This window comes from Taudactylus pleione, unplaced genomic scaffold (assembly GCF_031769625.1).
Source record: "Taudactylus pleione unplaced genomic scaffold, aTauple2 ptg000191l, whole genome shotgun sequence".
Classification (NCBI taxonomy): domain Eukaryota; kingdom Metazoa; phylum Chordata; class Amphibia; order Anura; family Myobatrachidae; genus Taudactylus; species Taudactylus pleione.
In genome coordinates, this window is record NW_028284593.1 from 3,891,238 (window position 1) to 3,908,293 (window position 17,056).

Below are 17,056 nucleotides of genomic sequence, written 5' to 3' on the forward strand. Positions count from 1 at the left end.
CAATTAACATGGAGTATAAGTGAGGTTCTTGGCACATTTGAACAAAAATGCTATTCTCATATAGTAGACAGCAATGCAGGAAATCAAGACAGGGATGAATCCTGCACCAGTGTCTTTATCATAACTAATATCTTCAATGGTCCATATCTCAAAATAGCTCAGATCTGTGGTAAATATCCCTACCATATAGTTAAATAGCTAATATGAGGCAATACCCACTACTTGATTTTTACATACATCACAAAAATAAAAGAGAAAGGCAAGTAGTTTCGAGGGTGCACTGGCGACCACAATAATATAATTTAAAAGTTATAAACTTTATTGGTATGTATTCAATAAAGTGCACCCTCGAAACTACTTAACTTTCTCTTCATGTTTGTGTAATATAAGCAATGCAGGAAACTATACTGATTAAAATCACCTAGGGCAGTTGGGAGGGGTGTTAATACCAAGCAGGGGGCTTGTAATGCACACCTTTTATTTTGTACATAATAAGAGGTGCTACCATGCTGAGACTTGTAATACCATGCAGGAAACATAAAATGCAGGTACACTCTCTAAGCACTAAGAATATTGATCGACAAAATAATTTTGATAAACTCTACAATTAACGTGAAGTATGGAGGTTCTTAGCACATGTTTAGGCAAAAAGCTGTGCCCATCAAAAGGATTTACCATTTTAGTGCCCATTCTATTATGTGGTCAGCAAAGATTGCTTGAAATTAATCAAATCAACAGATCTAATGGTCGGGGTTTTTTTTGCCATTTTTAAATGTTTGCTGATTATCATTAATGTACATAAACGTAATAGTAATTCTTAGTGATTGGGTTAGCTGGGTTATCTTTCAATGAATGGCCACACAATGAAAGATAATCCTGCCAGTTTATTTTTATGCGCCCATGACCCAAGCATTTTGCTGGCACAATTTGCAAGCCAAACATTCAATTCGCTCTATAAGCAATTTGAGACAGATCTAGTCTTTCATGTGCCAGGGTAAAAACAACCCATCAATCAAGATCATGATCCTTGTGTTAACAATTGTTAATTCTTTGTTATCCTATTATTTTATTTTTCAGGGGATTGCTAAAAAAGTCCACATACAGTTAACATACATCAAACAGTGGGGTGTGACCTGAAAGTAGTGAGATCATTAAGTCTAGGCTGAAACCCTACTGGATGAGTATAGGTTTCGTTTAGAGAATGGATTCATTATGCGTATGCCACTAATGTTGAATCACTGGCATGTTGTATGAAGAAATCACAATACACATCTTTACAATCAATTTAGGATCTCACAGATGTTTGTAATTTTGTGACTTGTTCCTGTGTACTTCTGAACTGTATCAAATATAGAGCTGTTGATGACAATTCTCAATAATGCAGTAATGGCCTATTCACCATGTTGTCAATACTAAGCTACATAGTGCCATGAAAAATTGTGTATTACATTGTACTTTATTCTGTTTGAAAATTTTTATATGTTTAACAATTTGTTTTAAGTTTGTGCTACTTTCCGAGAAATCATTTATCAGGTGAACAGAGCATACACAGCACAGTTTGCATAGTGGTTAGCGTTACAACCTCATAGCACTAAGGTCTTGGGATGAGTCCCACCAATGCATCTATGTGGAGTTTGTGTGACCTCCCCGTATTTGCGTGGGTTTCCTCCGAGAGCTCCAATTTCCTCCCACACTCCAAACACATACAGATAGGTTAAATTAATTCTGACAAAATAAAATAACCTTTATATATATAGATATATATGTGTGTCCACATGTGGTAGGGAACATAGTTAGAAAGTAGATTTGGGGTAGGTTAATGCACAGGTAAAATAAAAAATATATATAAACCGGTGTATAGAGATAGTAATACGTCTCACATCTAATAGGTAAACTGGCAATCCCAAATGTGAGTATTCAAATTAGAACAATTTGCACCCTAGAGTCATATACCATAAGAAGGGAATATAGACTGTAAGCTGTAAACTGTAAGACTGTAAGCTCCACTGCACCATGGACTGATGTAAATTACTAAAAATATTCTCTGTAAAGTACTGCAGAATATGTGTGTACTAATTAAAGTATTTTTACATTACCTGTTGTAATCTTAATAAGATGTGTTTCTCACAACACTTTTCCTCGAGTTGTGTGAGTGAAATAAGATCGGGCACCCCCTTTAAATTTCGATCCACATGAAATATACATGGGGCAATTAAGCCATACTTGCCCACTTTTGCAGTCTCTCCTCCGGGAGAAGCCCAGAGGGAAGATGCAGCTAACTGGAGGTAGGAGCAGGCCCCAGCACTATGCGTCCCAAGACTCCCTCCTACTGCGGTAAATGCAGTGTGTTATGTTCTGGGTTGTTTGTGGACCCGGGGTGGTAGCAGGAGCGATCACAGAAGCGGGTTTGAATATAAAATTAGGTTTTTTAATATGTGCTTGAGTATATATAAAATATGGCAGTAAATAAAAGTCCAGGAATATATAAATGTGCACTAGAGTTCTGTGGTGGGAGTAATGGGTTAATGTCCAAGTAGAAACAATTAGAACTGTCCAGGTGTGCAGGTAGTGAGACTGGAATAATCAACCAGGTATGCAGGTAGTGATGCAGGAAAATAATAGCCAGGTATGCAGGTAGTGAACTAAGGCAAATGAGCAGGATGTCAGCAGGCTCAGGCACTCAGGTATGGGCAAGGGTGGTGGAGGAAGCGGGTAGTCCTGCAGAAGCTAAGAGCTGACAGGCAGACTGGCAGACAGAGAATTTCACATGAACAGGATAAGCACAGAGAACTCCCTCTCAGCTAAGCTGAGATACACGTTGCACTGGCAAAGAAGGAAGGCACTGAACCTTCCTAAATACCCCATGCCGTGCTGTTACTGGCCGGAGGGAACATGTGACTCACCAGGATTGGCCAGCCGCATCACATGGCCAGAAGGCAAAATGGCGACGCCCATGCCAAAGGGAACGGAGACGCCACCAGGCCTTACCAGCGCAGAGTGAGAACAGGCTCGCACGACAACGCGCGCAGCCAAAGCCCCCCGCCAGACACCAGCTCCGCCACCAGGCAGCCTGCGCCGCAACGACCTCACAGGTAACACCCGCCTAGCGCCATGATGAAATACCCTGGCCGTGACACAGTGAATCGATCGATTCTCATAGAAATGCAAGATTTTAGACTGGCCCCGCCCTCTTCCCATTTATCCACAATTTGTGGCATTATCTTCCTAACATACTAGGGTTCAAATCCAGAGCGCAGGACACCCCCAAACTAGCCCCAGGGCACTACCATAGTAAGAAAAGCGCAGTGTAAAAGAAATAGTTAAGAGCAACCACAGCTGCATATAAAGAATGAAAATAAAAAAGTGAAGTACATGTATAATAAACAAACAGTGAAGGGTTAAAATGTGTTATAAAAGAAAAATGTGTTTCCTTTTATAACACATTTTAACCCTTCACTGTTTGTGCAGTCCAGGAATCTTTCCCATATACTCCATTTAATGTGCTTTATTGCACACCTGAGGGAAAGGAAACGCCCTCAGTCTGGATTAGCACACATCCTTATTGGTTTAAAAGCATGGAGTCTTGTAATGTATATGCACACTGGTATTAGGCATAATTCTAGGTAAGTCCTACAAGTTATATACTGTAGTGCAACTTTGGTTCATTTTTGGGGTGTGGGTCCCCCTGGATTGCTTTGGTTGATCTGTTTCAGGGCACCGCATATAACACACTTTTCTTTTATAACACATTTTAACCCTTCACTGTTTGTTTATTATATTTAAATTTTTTATTTTCATTCTTTATATGCAGCTGTGGCTGCTCTTAACTATCTCTTTTACACTGCACTTTTCTTACTATTGCAGTGCCCTGGAGCGGCTTAGCTGGGCTAGTTTGGGGGTGTCCTGCGCTCTGGATTTGAACCCTAGTATGTTAGGGACCTACCCTAAAGAGGTTACCTGGATATGGTGGGTAGGCCCATAACATTGGCCAAGATTATGCTAAAAACCTCTATTGATTGCAACATTTTATTGAATTTATATATTATCAAAAATTTGGAGTTGTGCACCTGAGATTTGTCTGTTTTTGTGGCATTATCTTCCCCAGATTGCCCACTTCACCAAAAGGTTGGCAGGATGTGGGAGGGCCGCATACTCATCTGGGGGACTGCCAGCAAATTATGGAGTCTCCCGCGACTTTCGGGAGAGTAGGCAAGTATGAATTAAGCACATGCATTACTCCAGTTAATAATTCTGTGACATGATGTGTCTAAAGGTCATATTTCCATATTTAATGCAGAAGTGAAATTACATTTAATATAAACTTGTATAGGATGAGCACATCTATATTTCACAATACAGTATAAACTGAACTAAATACAATTTCAGTGATTGGCAATGCCTTTGAAACGTTAATAGTATAAGGGCTTAATCCAATTACCCACAGTCACCATAAGGCTGTGTACAAAAATCTGGGACGCGATAGGGCCGCTGCAGCGACAACTCACCCCCCTCGTGTGTGGGGGCGAATTAACTGGATTGAGCCCTAAGAGATGTATACCCTGTTTAGAGTGTATCTTTGAAGAGGCGAGTGGATGAAGGTGTTATGTTTAGAAGATACTGAGATATTTACAGATAAAGTTCACATGAATTGGACATAGCACTTTTATCTACCATATATATATCAGTATATAGACTACTAACATTTAAGATAACATTGCTACTGTGATCCCTAGGCTATCTGTTAAAATAAGTAATTTTTTCAGAAAATTGTTACATAACACCTTCATCACTCCCCTCTTCATTTACTGACGTGTCAAAAGTCATGGGATAGCAGTATGTAAAGGTAATGTTAGGTGGCAACTCCGCAGGGCTGGTGCAAGGTGTCTGGGCGCCGTAGGCGACATTTCATCTACCGCCCCTGTTCCCTCCAATACTATGCCACACAGTGATGCCAATTTATAATATGCCACACAGTAGAACCCCAAAATCATACTGTGCCTCATAACATTGCCCCTAATTCATAATATGCCATAAATCTGTGCCACAAATTCATCGTATGCTACATGGCTGTATTCCCAATTTATAATTATGCTATACATCAATGCCTCTAATACATATGCCACACAGCTGTGCACCAAATGTATTGTATGCCACTGCCGTGAAGTATGCTATACAATGCCCCTAATACATTTGACACACATGTGCCCCAACTTCTTTATATGCCATACAGCTGTGCCCACAATCCATTATGTCACATATCCATGCCCCAATATATATGACCCACATCTGTGCCCCATTATACAGTATGACAACACCAACTAACCACCCACAAACATACACCTCGCCATGCCAGCACTCATTAAACCTACACACACACACACACACACACACACTCACATACACACTAAGTCTGTCTGCACTCATTAACAAACACACCTGCATCAGCCTAGGTCATCAGAAGACCCAGGCGAGACTGAAAGAGACATCCTCCCTTTTTTATGTGGACTCAGCGGCACCCTCCAATGGCTGGTGCTCTTAGGTAGCCGCCTAATGGTAGCACCAGCCCTGCAACTCCGTACTGTGACGTCTTGGAAATGCCCAGACCTGCATCAGTTGTAATCTGAAATCTCGTGAGTCAGCTAGGCTGCTCATGGCAAGGCGACATGAATTGGAACGGGGGATGGTAGCGCGTGTCCAACGGATAGGACATTCCATTTTCAAAGTTGTGTGGACATTCAACATTCCTCGATCACAGCGTCACGTGTGTACTGAGAATACCTCATGGAAGGCATTACCACTCACTGTGGACAGCGCAGTGGCCAACTATGGGTGCTTAATGATCATGACCAGCAGTGTCTCACCAGAATTGTTAATCATTGGTTTCCATCCACATTCAATCGCAGGAGGTACCAGATGCATAGCCAGCAGGTCAGTGCAGTGTTCGGCTTCCATGGGATATGGGAGCAGAAGACCCACCAGAGTGCCTCTGTTAACACTAAGGGGGCTATTTACTAAGCAGTGTTAGGAGACAGAGTGAAAAGTGATAAGGTGCCAGCCAATCAGCTCCCAACTGTAATTTTTCAAACACAGCCTGTGAGATGGCAGTTAGGAGCTGATTGGCTGGCACCTTATCACTTTTCACTCTGTCTCCTAACACTGCTTAGTAAATAGACCCCTATGACACCAGACAAAGCCTCACTTGGGCTTGTGACGTCGCTAACTAGGACTAGCAACATGTGGCGTGGTCAAATGAGTCACGGTTTCAGTTGTTTTGGGCTGATGGTAGGGTTCTGCTATAGACCCATGTTGTCAACATGGGTTGTGTCTGCAGTTTTGCCTAAACACATCCTTGACCGCTAACCGCTACATTGCATTGCTTGATGACTACTTGCAGCCTTCAAGTACCCCCACAGCGATGGAATATTCCAGCAGGATAATGTGTCATCAAGTCCAAGTTGTCCAGATGTAGTTTGAGGGGCATTCTGGAGAGTTCAGACAAATAGTGTGGCCACCACGTTCAGAAGATATGAACCCAATCAAGCATTTATGGGACGTGGTGAAGAGGTCCATTCGCTCCCAAGATCCTGTAACTACAAATATCAGGGTGCTGTGGGAAGCTACCTAGATGGCATGGGTCAACATCTCTTCAGAGGTCTTCTGTCCACTTGTGTAATAGTTGCCACGTCTAGTTGCTGCGCCGCCGTGCTAGAAAGGGTGCTACATGTTACTAGGCATCAATTCAATTACTTTTGGCACTTATGTTATGTATATTCATAAATATAGGTCTGTTGTTTTCTTGGCTGTGGACTTGCCCTCCTCATGTCATGTGGAGCAGCTTCTGCTGTCTGCATCTGGGGGGGGGGGGGGCTGCCCTGGCTGAACCATCACTGACACTGGGGACTTGTGTTGTATATGGTTGTCTTATTCGGTGCCCAAAGCTATTTACCCTTGCAAGACTACAGCTGCTATTTAACAATATTCAAATTAAGACCATGCCAACTGATTCCCACTGTCAAATTTGTGGCTGTTCAACCCAAGCAAAACTACAGTTTCTTATTGAAAAATGATCAAATGTGATGATGTGATGCTTGTCCACCTGATTTCATGCAGCTTTATTTAATCCTTAAAAAAATAAGGTTTTCTGTATAAGAATCTGGAGTATGAATACGAATCTAGAGTATGAATACGAATCTGGAGTATGAATACGAATCTGGAGTATGAATACGAATCTGGAGTATGAATAAGAATCTGGAGTATGAATAAGAGGTGAATGAAATGAGCTAACGTCAGTCTCATCAGACCTGCGGGTGGATGGAATGGGATGAGACAAAGTGTAACTATCCAGCTCTACCTTAAGCCGGCAGGCGGCAGCTTCAGTCCCCACTAACAGAGGGTTGGGCTCAGTGGGGTGGGATTTCCTGTGCGAGCAGGTCAGCTGTTCTCTCCATGTCTGTCTCTGCTTCTCCCCCCTCCCCATTCACTCTCTCTCTCTCTCTCTGTCTCTCTGTCTCTCCCTCTCCCTCCTCCGTGGATCGTGCGGTCAGTGCCCCTCTCTCCCCCCTGGTGCCTCTCTCTTGGGATCTGACTAGTGATGTGTAACCTACAGAATGCCCAGCAGCACTGGAAAAAGGTTTAAACCTACAAAATACATCCCTGTCTCCACTGCAGCTGCCTTATTAGTGGGATCCACCACTTTGTTTTTTGTTTTCACGTAAGTACAATCTTTTTCTTCTGTTTTACATGAATTGGGGTGACCTGGCCGGCGGGTCTTTCCCGTGGAAGGGCATGCTCACAGCTGCGGGTGGGGCTCTGCATTTGTAATAGAGGGTCGCTATATATAATGTGGCAATAGCAGTGAATGTAGGGCCATAGGCCTTGATTTAGGATCTCTGCTCTGCCAGTGTATCTCTGTTGGCTATTACTGCTGTGTGCCTTGTGTAACTAATGATGCTTCTGTTGTGTCACTTAATGCTGTATTAGGCCATAGATTACCTTCATTAGGCCAAATGCATAACAGTGTCAAGAAGTATCTGAAGGTGTTATCTTGAAGGAACAAAAGGCCCTTTTTATAGTATTTCAAGGCCCAGTGTTTCAGGGGGAGGGTTTATAGAAGGCTGCTTAAGGATTATTGCATAGAAGCCTTGATATTTATTTATCCTTACATTGCCTATTATTGTGTAATATTCTGTATGCAATTGTATTTTATTTTGCTTTTGAAATAGTTTTTCTAAATATGTCCCCATATAAGTCCTCTTGGATGTATACATTGGCTTAAATGTAGTTACTGTGCCCCCTGATTTGTTACAGGCAAAGCAGACTACTCAAAAGTTTGAACTAGGCTGTTTGCTGAGAACAAGGGGAACTGTAATATTCACATACAGTGAGGGGCTGTAATGTACTGTAGGTGAATGGCATATACTTATTACTGTACACAATCGCATCGTTCCTGCTAAATTTTACTGTCAAATGCTTTATTTTAATAAAACGTAACTTTCCTATGTTCTGTAAAATGTACTTTTTACATATGCAATACAGACTGCTGTTTAACTTTTTCTCATCCAGCTCCCTTGTATTCTTATATATTCTTACCTTCTCTATCGTCCCTGGATCGCTCCATTTTCTGTATACAAAATAAATACAATCGTTTTGTGATGTTATATGCGCTTAGCACAGCACAAAAGTTCATGGGTACCTAATCACTTTTGCTTTAAATTTTTTAATGTAAACCAGTATAAAGGAAAATATCGTTTAGGCTCTTTGAGAAGTGTGGACTATAGCAAACCCTTTTGTTAAAGGACAGAAAATAAGATTGACAGGAGGGTTTTCTAGCACAATTGTTTCTTGCATTTGATCTTTGTCCTTGGTTATATTACAGTGCTATCAAAATACTAGACAACCATAAGCACTAATATAGTCTATTTTTTTATAAGCTATTTGTGTTTTGCAGTATAATTACATATATATAAGATTAAGTATCAGATTAGGTGGTGTTTACAGTCAGTTTGGCAACAGCCCAGCTTCTATGTCACATACATGTTGAAGCCGGAGAACTGCTGGTGTATTTGTAAACTGTGATCTTAATTTATTGTGTTTCTGCTAAGTTTGTTTAACTGTCCTAATCACAGATGTGTGCTGCAGATTTTCTTTAAATAATTTGTTTTGAATAGGGTAAAGTAGTGTGCTAAATTGAATAGTTACAGTATATTTTGGTAAACACAGTTCTAGATCTTCGATTAAGACAAAAATGGTGAAATACTAACATACAAAGTGACTAATGGTCTCACAAATGTTGATGTTTATGAATAAACAGTAGTTATAAAAGTGTGGGATCTTTAACCCATACGAATCAATGGGGTTATATGTATCAAAACTTGATGTGAGTTAAAAATGTGAAATATCTATCACCAACCAATCAGCTCCAAACTATCATTTCTTAAACACAGCCTGCAAAATGTAAGTTAGAAGCTAATTGGTTCATGACGTATATCTCACAATTTTATCTCGCATCAAGCTTTGATATATATGCCCTTAAGTGTTGTAATATTGATTATTTACAAATACAACTTTGCATTCAGAAACCACAAATCAGGTGACATCCTCAGTTATGTGTTTTATTTGTGTGTATGGGGTCTATTCAGCAATGTTTTTCTTACATAAAAATGCGGAAATCATCATTTCCGCATTTTTTTTTTTTTTGTAAATCCCCCTATTCAGCAATGGGATAATGGAGAATATAATGCAATTATCTTCTCCATTAATTCCCTTCTCACACTGTAGAGATCAGCCATTGATCTCTACAGTGCTTTAACGCTCTTTGCTGTTCAGCATAGCAAAAAGTGTTAAATTGCTCGAAAAATCATTACTTTAGGCGTTATATGAAGAAAATGACTTAAATTGGCCGAAAACTGCAGGGACATAAGGAAATTTTCCCGTAAGTCCCTGCAGCATCCTGTAACTCCGCCCAGTCTCCATGCCTGGTTTGCGTTGACCGCCGGCAGATAAGTCCAATTAAAGCATGTTAAACCTGCCAAAAGTAATTGACGTGTATACAGGCTTTATACTAGCCTGTATACATGTACAGTTATGTGCTATTCTATTTAAAATGTATATATACATTTTAAATATAAAAGCACATAAATATACATGTATACAGGCTGGTATATATAGCCTGTATACACATGTCAATCACTTTGTAAAGGCTGTAATTGAACTTATCCCTCCGCGGTGACCTCACAGCCGGGACGGGGACTTTTCGGAAGCGCAAGACTGAGCATGCGCAGCAGCAGAAACAGAGGGGATTGTTTTTGGAAACCGATAACAATACCTTCTGTAACATCGCAGGAACAGCGTGTTACCGCAACCACTGTCCCTGCACAAAATAATGCTGAATAGCTTACTTAAGTTTTCATAATTCATAAAAACTCTTGACGATGTTGCCCGATAAACTTCTGGGCAACATCGTCACTTTTGCTGAATAGACCCCTATGTGTGTTATATATTAATTTGATCTATGATGACAAACTGACAGAAATTTCCAACCCAGCTGACTTTGCATTCGTTCTATGCTTCCCGATAGTGCATCTATCCGAAGCCATTAGGCGCATATCCACTACACTCTAAATTAGCCGTTTTGAACGATTATATTATCGTTCATCGTCCACAATATCGTGCAGTGGATATGCGATCAACTACCAGCGATGCGTGCTCCCGCTGGTCGTTGACGACTCTCTTTGCCCGAACCTGCTGTCCAACCTGCCGATATCGTCATGTTGTGCAGGTTCGGGGATGATGGAGGGTGACTTCACTGAACGATATTGTGAATGATATCGTTCAGTGTGTGTGCTCAATGTCGTTAAGGACATTGAGCGACACCACTGCCAGGGACACATTACACGATATCGCTCATGGAGAGAATCATGTAGTGTGTATGCGCCTATAGTCTTACAAATCTATTGATAAGGGATATACAGAATCTGTAGGTTTGTTGCCAGATGTAGGGTGGGTTTGCAGATACATCAGCAGCCCCTCCCACTCATCCACATTTGTGCATCAATATATACTTGATTGGCTAATTGTCTTGGTAGTTTTGAATAATTGCTTAAGGCAATAAGTGAATCAGATATGAAACATTTGAAACGCAAAGCTGTTTGTCTGGATTGGAAATTTTCAATTGTTCAGATGATCTAATAAAGAGAGTATTGCTTGTCCGTAATTTTAGTAAGGTTGGGAAATCAAAGGGCTGCGTAGTATTTCATATTTTTATTTTATGTTACCAATAAAACAGCATGAATTTATTTGTTAATATTTCATCTGCAGTTATTATGAAGATTTTTCCCAGGGCACTTCTAAAGCTGGGCACACACTAAATGATATGCGTACCCAGCAATGTGACTGACGACCCTCCCCGACATATGGGGCGGCCGGTAGACATTAGACGGGTCGGTGCCGGACCGTCCAGTATGTCGGCGCTGACGCATTTCACTGCATGGGGTCGTCGGCCGCATTGTCAGATAGAGCTGCATGTATGGCCGACCTGACGATGTGACTGACGACCCCACAGGAGGGCACAATGGCCAACATAGTGGGTACACACTGGATGATTTTAACTGTATGTCGGATCGGGCTCAATATCTTCTAATGTGTACCCAGCTTAAGCGACTATACAGAATCATCATTGCTGAGTATGCCAGAAGTAACAGCAACGCCCAGACATAAGTGCAGTAGTAGTAATGCAGAATAATGTAATCAGTATTAGTAGTATTGGCCATTAATAAGCCACCACAGTAGTAGTCCCTCAGGGTGACTGTCAATACACATTACTCATCCTGCAACTTTGTCACCTCCTCCATTCCTCAATTCAGGTGAACCTATTAGCAGTTAATAGCATTTTTATTTGTCTTGGAGATTTGCTAATTAGGAGCTGACAGTGCTTATAGTCCTACATCACCACAAATGACAGGAGAATAAGGAGTGACATTACAGGCCCATACCGTCACCAGAAATTCTGCTGAGGGCCACAGGAGGAAACCAGGTGGGCCGCAAGTTGGACCACAGTGATCTAGTTTAGGGTTTTCTGTGATATGATAATGAATGTACTAACTACTAACTGTATATTTATATAGTTTTGCACAAGTCCCCATTTTTCTCAGCATTATATATATTTTTTTAACAATAGTATGCTTCATTTGCAAGCAACAAATTAACAACGGGTCACAAGACTTTATCAGCATAATTTATATCTTAATTCAGTGGCTCCCAAACTGGGTGCCTCAGGGCACTTACAGGGGTGCCTCAGGTTGGTGGTCCAGTAGCAAGCAAAATGTTTTTTGTCAGTGTGATAGGCAAAACCAGTTCTAATGACTGCCAATTAAAGAATGTGTGGACAAAAAGAAGCGAAGCCCTGTCATCCACCACATAATTGTACCTAAGGGTGACATGTAAGCACAATTTACTTCATTTAATTTTTTCTGAATTTCTCAATAAGAAACTTTTGGGGTGCCGTGGAAAAATGCTGATACTCTAGCATGATTCAAAACTGTTTGGGAAACTCTGTCCTTGTTGAAAAAGGTTAAGAGTCCCTAATCTAGATATAGGCCCGTATTCAATTTGGAGCGAAAAGTCGAGATCGGCGAAAAAGTTTCGCTGATGACGTCATTTCGCCAGGCGGAAAAGTATCCGCGTAAATAGGCGAAAAAGTTTTGCCTATGAATAGCAGGCGGAAAAAAGTGCAGAATTGGGGTTTTGTTTTAGGGTGCAACGTTGCAGGAACCCCCGTGCAGCCTTCAGGCAGTCCCCCAAAGGTAAACTGCGTCAATTTTTTGAAAAAGACACTTAACACCCCAAAAAATATCACTTTCAATTTGAGGGCGAAAAAAAAAAAGTTTGGGGACAAAGTTAAAAACTAGCGAACTAGATTCCAGGGGGGTCCCCAGGTGTTTTTTTTCATTGCAGGTGCTTGCGGCAGGTGGATTTTTCACGTTTTTTTCTTTAACTTTACTTTAGCAACTTTTAAATATGCTGGCCCCCATTTTCATGTACCCTAAATTTGCTGGGATAAGTTATTTTCAGCAAAAAAACCTCCTGAATACTATTCTTCACCACTTATACAAAAACGCTATTTTGCAGCTATTGAGCCTTTTTAAAAACACCAAATACCTTCAGCAAGCCAAATCGGGGGTAACCATAGCTAACCCCCATGTCAGAGCATCTTTTGGGGGGGTCAGGCTGATTTCCCAAAATCTGACATGACTTTCCGCTTGTTTAAGTTTCGCTGGGGCCGATTTTCTCGTACTTTCAAATTGAATATGGGGATACGCGGGCACGTGCGCAATACTCTTCCATCTGCAAAACAGGCGAAAAGTCCGGGAGGTGGAAAAGTATCACGGGTCTGCTCTAATTGAATATGGCTCATAGTGGTAATGAGAATGGACACTAGGCTTTTAAGGTTTAGAAAAGGGAGATTTTCTGAAAATCACTGAGAGCTGTCTTGATGGAACAGTACTGCTAGTACATTATGTATCTGTCAGCTAAAGTAGCTATTGGATATTGTACTATTGTTGTCATTTGTTCCTAGAAGAAGTAGTGTCTGAAATTACCTCAGAGATCACCCCTTAAACATTTTGCCACTGTGTAACTCAGAGGTTCCCAAACGTGGTCCCTGAGGCACCGTAACAGTCCAGGTTTGAAGGATATCCATGCTTGACCACAGGTGACTTAATTAGTACCTCAGTCAATTTGATTTAACCACCTGTGCTCAACCATGGATATCTCTAAAACCTGAACTGTTGGGGTGCCTTGACGTCCACATTTGGGAACCTCTGGTGTAACTCATGGATGGAAATCACCTCCCTCCCCTATGTCATTAAGAATTGACAGAGATAAATCAAGGCAGTTTTGCGTTTAAATGCTTGAATTATGAATATGTTGCCAATATCCAACAAGCCACTCAAGATGTGAATTTTTTTTTTTTTTAAGCTAAGTTATTAGTTTGAATTTAATTCTGTGAACGACTTTGAAAGTCACAATTTCAACTTAAACTGGGATTTATATTGCAACTATATCATAACGATCTGGACTTCACAAGGTTTGGTTTCTGGCCTCTATTAAATACTTGATTCCGATCTCTGAACTCTGAAACTGTACTGCCGCTAATTTCATCTTGGCTGATATGAGGTACAGCACTGGAGTAGGGAAAATCTTGAGGGGGGAAAAAAGATTATTTAAGGTAAAGTGTCTGAAAAATAAATGAACTACAACCTTATGTTTTGTGTCTCTGGGTTGTCTTCCACACTATACATATGTACAATACCAGTGAAATGTTTTAGAAGCCCCCATTTTTCCTGTTTTTATTGAAAGTTATGCAGTTTAATGTTTCATTGTACTCAATTTAAAGCATATAACTAATAAACATTTGAAGATGGAGAAATCAAAGAATCATTTTGTTTAAAAAAAAATAAACTTTTTGACTCGTCGGAGTAGCCACCTTTTGCAGATATAACAGACGAACGCAATTGAGCCCCAGACCATCAAGTGGTGGCTTGTTTCCTGGTGTGTTTAAGCCTGAAACTTATAAGGGCAATGCTTTTAATATCAAAACATGGGCTGTTTTGCTATTAAAAGTATTGTCCTTTTTAAATATTGTAAATAAACCACCACACTCTGAGAAACAATCCTTTAACCTGCTCGATGACGTTCATGTGTAATGAACCAAAGATTTACCACTTTGATTCATGGGTACATAAGACCTTCTTCTTCTTCCAGTCTTCAGTAGTCTACAGGAGGTACTCCATGGCCCAGGCAAGCCTTTGTTTTCATGACTGCAGAACAGCTTTAAGTTATTAACTTCCTGAAATGTACATTTAGTTTTATTTCATTTTTGCGAACATAAACTTTTTTTTAAACCTCTAGCAGATTACTACTTACTTTTGTACCATTTCTGGTTATTAACTGGACTTGAATGGCTTAAATTTAAACTAAAACATTTGACTTGTAATGTACATATAAAATATTCAGATAAAATGTTTTATCTGGATAAACTATTCATATCCTGTAAAATGTATCTCTTTAGTGCATAAAACCCAATATAGAACAAAATATTTTGTTGTTCTCGGATCAGATGATAATGCCAATTTTAATACTATAGACATTAGCAGTCTATTGTTCGACCAATTATTGCATGGTATCACTATGCCTGTTTCTTAGTTTTTTTTTATCGCAATTGTAGAGAAGCTCTTTAAAGAGATGTAGTTGGCATTCTGGAATCCCGACAGCCGTTGGAATCCTTGCTCCAGAATGCCGACCGCTGACATCCAGACGATAAGTATTAGGGTTAGGCTGCGGGGATTAGGGTCAGGCCGTGGGAAAGATGGGTTATGGTTAGTGGGAGGGTTAGGGTACTTGCTGCATGCGTCGGGATGCTGCTTGTCGGTATTCTGACCGCTGGCATCCCGTACCCTATCCTCTTTAAAAATGATACTTGTTTATTATGGAAATAGTGCAGCATAAGAGAAACTAAATAATGTAATAACTTCATAATGTTTCCCTGCTATCACATTACTAGATGGTGGGTTCCCTTTAAAGCCCTAAATAAAAGGCACAAGATTACAAAGTTAAATTACTAAATTTAAACTTCCGCAACGAATTAGTCATTTATAACTGGACTCCTATTACTTGTTATGTAAAGGAGTTTAGTCACTATAACCTGAATTTCTGCTTTATACTTAGACACAGTACCAGCTCATGCTGCCTGTAATTTAGATGCTTTGGCCATGAATCCTGTCTTAATATACATAGCAACTAAACAAAGGAAGAAAATAGACCCTGCACAGCAGTACAGGTGAGCTCAAATAAATCCTATTGGGCAGTGGAAAGACTGAAGGAATTTATTTAAAAACTTTGATAAAAAAAAATAGCACTTTTGCAATGTGAAGTTTTAAAATAACATAGTATGCTAATGGTGTTTCTAAAGAAATTAATGTTCACTGCTGTGGCTGGCGAGTTGGAACCTCTGGTACCAGTGTCTATATTGGCTATATTGGATAATACTGTTAACAATAAAATAGAGAAGCCCTGAGAGAAAGGTATAGATAATAGTTGCCTATAGACTTAGAAATAAATCTGCATAAGGCTTTCTTTTTTTAAACACCTTACACTTTCCCCTTTTATGAAGATTATTTTAATCTACATTTGCCACTAAAAAATATATATATATATATAGATAGATATCTCTATATATATATATATATATATATATATATATATATATATATATATATATATATATATATAGAGATATCTATCTCTCGATCTATTGAAACATATATCATGAGTGCATCGGCGGGTGTGTACACCCTATACGTTTGCGACTGCTCATACACTTGCCGCAGGGAATACTGACACTGACTTCTCAATTGAGTGGGCAAATTTTAATACTCGGCAAGTTGTCTGGGCTGAAATCAGATAGAGTGGCCAATTGGTAAGTGTGTATAGCTCACCAATCAGCTGGTTTGACGGCGGATCGGTCCATTGCCAAAGTATGTACCCAGCTAAGCTTTATATAACTAACAAGTTCCTAAAGTCATAGCTGTCTAGTAGGGTTGCCTCCCCTCCCCAAGCCCCACTTCTTACCTTGACCTGGGAAGCGGGTCCCTCCGCCTCTGGGGTTTGATCTTCCCAATGTTATTCTGGCTCAGTGACAGAGTCTTTGTAATCACTGCACGGTGCTATCTTCCCGAAGATGTCACTGGGAAGATGCGCCGTGGAGGAGCACCTTGCACCCATACTACAGGAGAAGCAGAATGTGGCTGGAGAGCAAGGGTGTATTTATAATGGGTGCAGGGTGTGCCCATGTGCACCGCACACCCTGCACCCTGAGCCTGGTGGCTCACTCAAGTCAGGCAAGTCGTGTTGCGTATGAGGATACACCTGTACATAGATGCAGGGGTGTATCTATAATGGGTGCAGAGTGTGCGGGGCACACGGGCCCCTGCACTGCACCCATAGTATTGCTTACCTCTCCGGAGTCCCACGTCGGCTCGGGGATAAAAACGACTGGAAA

The 17,056-nt window shown here is 40.5% G+C and overlaps 1 protein-coding gene across 1 annotated transcript in view; it reads left to right on the top strand.

The window, feature by feature from the left end:
* Nucleotides 1–7,448: 7,448 nt before the first annotated feature.
* ZDHHC8 (zDHHC palmitoyltransferase 8) overlaps nucleotides 7,449–17,056 on the top strand; it is an 86,054-nt gene continuing 76,446 nt past the window's right edge. The window contains exon 1 of the mRNA XM_088476685.1: nucleotides 7,449–7,711. Coding sequence (XP_088332811.1) covers nucleotides 7,608–7,711 — 104 coding nt within the window. The 5' untranslated portion in view covers nucleotides 7,449–7,607. The remainder of the gene's footprint in view (nucleotides 7,712–17,056) is intronic.